Genomic DNA, 6,217 nt, shown 5'->3' on the forward strand with positions numbered 1-6,217 from the left:
CCTCTTGGTACTGCTCAGATAAGGCAGAGAACCACAAGAAGCGGCACAATGGAATCGCTGGCTGTTTATCATGGGGCCATCAGCCGAGAGATGTGTGAAAGACGCCTGGGTGAGGCAGGCAAGGATGGTAGCTATCTAATACGAGACAGTGAAAGCGTCCCTGGTGCTTACTGCCTCTGTGTCCTGTAAGTTTTAAAAAAAAAAACAAAAACAGCTTTTTTCCCACTAATTTATTTCAATCACACTATATTGGAACATTAATTGTTACAGGCATTAGATTTGTAATTGGTGATAACTTAATCATAATGTATATATTATGATTATGATGTATATAATTATAGATAAATTAAACCAATTTTGGTGTGTGTGTGTGTGTGTGTTTAAAATCATGTTTAATTATGTTGAGTTTGATTTGACATTGCATTCACAGGTGCAACGGCTATGTCTACACTTACCGTTTACAGCAAAACAATGCAGGCTCCTGGGCAGCAGAGGTGAGATGTCTATTAAAAAATTTTTTTTTTTATAAAAGATTTCTTATATGTATGATTACCTGTTTGTATGTTTCACCTTACTACTTTTTGCAACAGTTTAATGTAAATGCATATCAGAACAAAGTCATATTTTGTGATGGGGAAAATATATAATAATAATAATAATAATAATTACACAAAGTTGTATATATTTTCTTTTAAAGTAGATAGTAATGGAATTTTAATAAAAAAAATAAAATGAAATGTAAAAAAATAAATAAACACACGCACATGGTTGTTTTTCCTTTTTCTTCAGTTTTTAAAGTATGCCACTCAGAAACTGTACCTCAGAAAATAGCTTTTCAGCTTTTTTATATAAAACTTATGCAGGGATTTTTGCCTTCTGGTAAATAATGGAAAACTATATTCACATGAAAACAAAAACACTTTAAAATTAAAGATGCAAGAACACACAAATCACACATTATGCATGCATGTGGAGTGCTGACCCAGTAGTTTTGCATATTGGCTGAGCTGATTAATTTTAATTTTCATATTTTACAGTAGTCTAATATGAATCAGTATCAGTGATAAGTGATACTTTTAGTAAAGTATAGTTTGAAATAAATTAAGGTTAACAAAAACAAAAAAAAAGGAAAAATTAAACAATAATAAATAAATTAAAGTCGACAGTAAAACCTCTTGGTTTCCTTGGAGTGCACAAACAAATAGGCTGTTTATAAGAATTTGGGATTAAACCCACTGCCTACAAAAAAAGATTTTTTTCATGAATTATTATTATTATTATTATTATTATTATTATTATTATTATTATTATTATTATTATTATTATTATTATTATTTATTATTATTATTATTATTATTTACAAAAAACTCATGCAGTCTCTATAAAATATGATAAGTAATTGTTGGAATTATTTTTTTAACATAAATAGAAACTTTTGACATGACAGTTCAATTGCTTCACTTAAAGAGTCTTAGAAGGTTGGTGACCAAAAGTATGGGTTATAAAGTTTGATCCAAGTCATGAAGTCCTCTGTAACAGTCTTTTTTGGTAAACTATATTAATATGTATCTGCTTGGAAATGGGATGCTTAATTATTAAAATGAATACTCAACTAGCATTGCAGTTCAGCATATATATTGGCATGCACTGGCCCATTAATAAGTACAAAGTAAAAATACGTTTTATTTGTGATTTTCCAGACAGCACCTGGTCAACAGAAACGCTTGTTTCGTAAAGTGAAGAATCTGATAAGTGCTTTTGAGAAACCAGACCAAGGCATTGCCATTCCACTACTCTACCCAGTGACGGTTCAGAATCATAATAACAGCCCAAATACATGCCACATAAACTCTTCTGCATAAGGAGCATGGACGAAGAAATTGTAACAAAGTGACACTTATTTTTATTATTATTATAATTATTATGACTATTAGTAATAGTAGTAGTAATACTGAGTATGGCTTATTGACTGTTATAGTCTTGATTCTACAGGATTGAAATTTACACCCAGATTTGTATATATTATATGTTGGCCATTTGTCTGAAAACAGTTTAGTTTATTTGCAATCGGAAATTGTACAGTAGATGGTAATTATTTATATATATATATATATATATATATATATATATATATATATATATATATAGACCCTTAATATGTTTTTTTTTTAATTAGGCTAAGTGAAACCTAAACCTGTGTCTATAAATGCAATAAACATGCAAAATAAAGACATTGTCTGAAAATTCCTTTAAAATACTCTGATAAAAGGTGTTAAATCCAGCAAAAAAAAAAAGATCACATGTTCAGTATATGAGTACATACAGACGTATGATATTGTGCAGCTTGTTTTGCATCAATCTGCACAAACCAAACAAGCTCCACAGGAAGAGCGCCTCATCTCCTAGCAACCGCACTCTCAATTTTCTGCTGGTGCTCAGGGGTGAAATCAGACTTATTGCATGGAATGAAATATCCCCTTCTCAGCTATTTTTGAAACTCATGGATTCAGGCATTTACGCACAGACATCATCGACTTCAGTAGTATGATGAGTAAGAGCAGATTTTGGAAACCTTGCCGAATTTTCAGTTGAAAGCCTTATGAAAACAATCTATAGTAAGAATAAACACTATAAGATCAACATACAGTAAAGGTAACTAAGCAATATTTACACATTTTTAACTTATAGGCCACATTTTATGAAGCACCCAAACAAGCACACAAGGAAGTTACAAATGTGCGTTTAAGTTACATCGCTTAAGAATGTTTATTAAAAAGGAAAGGGCAAAATAAGATTATGGAGACAGAAACTCTGTAATAGTAATTTATAGTCAGACCTGTCACAGTCAAACAGATATGTCCGTCACCTTCAAGCACAAAGGAAGTCTTCTTCTTTTTTTTTTTTTTTTTTTTAACACAACATTGGCAGAAGCCAGAAGCAATTAGGAAAAAATGTTTAGGGATTCTCATTTTATAATCGGGGGGGAATCATTAAGGTATAATGGTGTTTGCTTAGTTCTTATTGAACAGAAAAGATTAATTATTCTCCTGTTTGGTGGGGAGCAAGCATTTGACAGATCAGCCAATATTTCCTTATTATTGAATTTTGTAAACCAGTATAGAATCAGTTCTATAAAGAACACATGGTAGTTGGCTTTGTACTGTATAATGCAACATTTGAGTTTCTTTAGTTTTTTTGTATTTCCTATTTCAACATTAAACAACAAGATTTGATTCCTCTGCTTGCCTGTGCTATGTCTTGACTAGAAAGCAGTATATATATATATATATACTTCCGATGTACATGGCATGATATGCTTTGGCACACTGACTTATGAAGATCGGTGCTTCCTGTGACTGAGTGTGCAACCTTGTGCTGCCATCTGTTTGGCGTGTTGCACAACTAGTCTCTAAACCTTTTGATATCACCTTGTATAAAGCACAAAATGGTCTTGTGACATGGTACATGAGTGAATTGCTAATATTTTTAAATCTGCCAGGCATACTTAGATCAATAGCTGCAGGCTGCTTGTTGGTACCTCGTATTATGAAATCGACAGCAGGGGCAGAACTATAAGGTAAGGAATAGCCAGCCGTCCAATTACAGTAATGTCTGGAACTCATCTACAGTCTTGGTGTGTTTGAGCCTGAGCTCAATTTATTATTTATTTAGTAAATCCTTTTGGGAATAGATTTGGGCATAAGCATAGAGGTTTATGGTGAAGTGATGTGTGATCAGTGTGAGTGCGTGTGCTTGTTGGCCTATGGCTCCATACTTTTGGATCAGCCTGTATTTTTGGCCCACCATGTATATTAGTTTGAATGCTCTGCAACAGAAATATGCTTAATTTAAACCATATAATTGAAAATAATTTGCATTGTTCATGTTAAACATTTTGGGTAAAATATTTTTCTGTTTTTACCATAGTCTTTCAGTACAAATCCAAAGAAGCAAACATTTTTCGGTTGGTGAGCTACATTTGGATTGATGGGGCTTGGATGCTTGTCTTGGGGTGATGGTCGCTGCCTTAGGGCTTAATACCAGTTTCTACTTTTATGTACCAAGCCATAACCTCACCAAACACAAACTCAGAAGTCATAAGCAGTTTTATTTAAATAGAAAGTACGTAAAAGAAGAACTCTGCAGTCATTTTGTTGGGACCACATGAAAGAACTCTGTCAGGCATGGGTGGGCTGTCTCTTACCCACATAGCTGCCTCATTCATATTCCCCTGCAGTGATTCATTGTTACTTGTACACACATACTTGAATGTGGCTTTCAACTGACATTTAATTTTCTCAGGATAACTGCAATGTAGAAGTTTTTCTTAGAGAAGATAGATGTGTTAAAGCTACACATTGAGAGAAAATCATAGACACCCTACACACTTCGGTTAAAATGCCAGGTTTTTGTGATCTAAAAATTTGACCAATAAAAAAACTGGGGATGTGGCTATGCTCAGAATTAAGCAATCACATTCAAACACATCCATGAATGAAGTGTGTATTAAATACACTCCTGACACTATTTAAAGTATCTCTTGATCAGTTTATCTATCTAAACTGGTCAGCTGCCAGAAGGCCTATAGAAACTTTACAGCAGGAATGTAAAGTTTTTATAGGAATTTCTGGCATGCACTGGCGTGTGACAGTAATCTCCCGCATTCTTCATGTGTCTGGGCTATGGGGTAGGCTGAAGAAAAAAACCTCAGAGTCCGGCTAAGTTTTGCAAAAATACATTTAAAGTCTCCCAAAAGCATGTGAGGAAAATGTGTTATGATCTGGCGAAACCAAGGATAAACTCTTAATTCCGAAAGGTATGTTTGCCACAAAAACAACACTGCACATCACCGAAAGAACACCTTACCAACAGAAAGCATAGTGGTGGCAGCACCATGCTTTAGGGCCAGCTGCAACTGGGCCTAAGTCAGGGGGAGGGAATTATAAACAGTTTCAAATATCAGTCAATGTGGGCACAAACCCTTCAGGCTTCTGCTGGAAAGCTGAAGATGAAGAGGAATTTTATCTTTCAGCATGACAACAACCAAAAGCATACAGTACATCCAAATTAATAATGTAAATGTAGATGGCCTCACAATCTGACAGATTTGGAGCATTTTTGCAAAGAAGAGTGACCAACTATTGCCAAATCAAGATGCGCCATGCTGATAAACTCCTACAGAAAAAAAAAAAAAAACTAGCGTGCTGTAATAAAACTAAAAGGTGCTTAAACAGTATTAATTTAGTGGTGTGCATCTGTATGCAACCCCATTATTTAATTTTTGTTATTTTCTCTTCCCCCCCAATTTTTTCCCCCTCCACACACACACACACACACACACACACACACACACACACACACACACACACACACACACAAAACTTGTTTTTCAATTTAAGTTGTGGGTTATACTGTAGGTCACATTAAGGGTGGAAAAAATTATAATTCTAGAAAAATTTATCTTGGTCTCATTTTTTTACATCACAAAAACCTGGCATTTTAACATAGACTTTAATGTCCTTCAATGTTAACTTTTAATATATCCACTGTAAGTCTATAGGGAATTTATTTTAAGGAATTTAAGTTCATTTTAAGTTAATGCGAGGAAGTTCATCAATCTCACCAAGTTGAAAAGGTTTGGCAGGGTGGAATGAGTCATCTTTTCTCTAGTTATCAGAAATGTTTGGTTTAAGTAATTGCTGATCAAGCGGTCACAACAGTTACTTTAAACACAGGTTTGTCTGCCTAAATAGACAAATATATTTAATTTTAGATAATACATAAATGTAAATGTATTATAATGTTTTGATAATGTCAATCCAATTTCTGATAAAATCCAGATGGCCTAATGTTAGCCTAATGTTCCTGTTCTGGGGTGACAGAAGTACAGTAGAAACCAATGTTGTTGTAGGCCCTTCACCTCATCCACCGAATTAAAAGTGATTATTTGAGTTATTACATCCTTCCTGGCAGCTCAAATCAATATGTCAATTTTCCTATGACCTCTTTTATCAACAAGGCTTTTCCACCCACAGTACTGTTGTTCATGCAATGTGTTTCCCCCTACAATTCTGGGTAAACACTGGAGACTGTTGTGTGGGAAATTCCCAGGAGCTCAGCAGTTTCTGAAATACTCAAACCAGCCCTCAAGCAATATCCATGCAACAATTAAAGTCACAGAGATCTGTGAAATATGTTTCTGTTTTTACCATAGTCC

The 6,217-nt window shown here is 34.1% G+C and overlaps 1 protein-coding gene across 1 annotated transcript; it reads left to right on the forward strand.

The window, feature by feature from the left end:
- The first annotated feature begins 13 nt into the window (after window positions 1–13).
- On the forward strand, window positions 14–2,112 carry sh2d1ab (SH2 domain containing 1A duplicate b). The gene is made up of 3 exons (XM_053505838.1): window positions 14–185; window positions 431–494; window positions 1,701–2,112. Exons 1-3 carry the CDS (start codon window positions 49–51, stop codon window positions 1,860–1,862), a joined length of 363 nt encoding a protein of 120 aa, XP_053361813.1. The 5' UTR covers window positions 14–48; the 3' UTR covers window positions 1,863–2,112.
- The last annotated feature ends 4,105 nt before the right edge of the window (window positions 2,113–6,217 follow it).

This window comes from Clarias gariepinus, chromosome 10, assembly GCF_024256425.1.
Source record: "Clarias gariepinus isolate MV-2021 ecotype Netherlands chromosome 10, CGAR_prim_01v2, whole genome shotgun sequence".
Classification (NCBI taxonomy): domain Eukaryota; kingdom Metazoa; phylum Chordata; class Actinopteri; order Siluriformes; family Clariidae; genus Clarias; species Clarias gariepinus.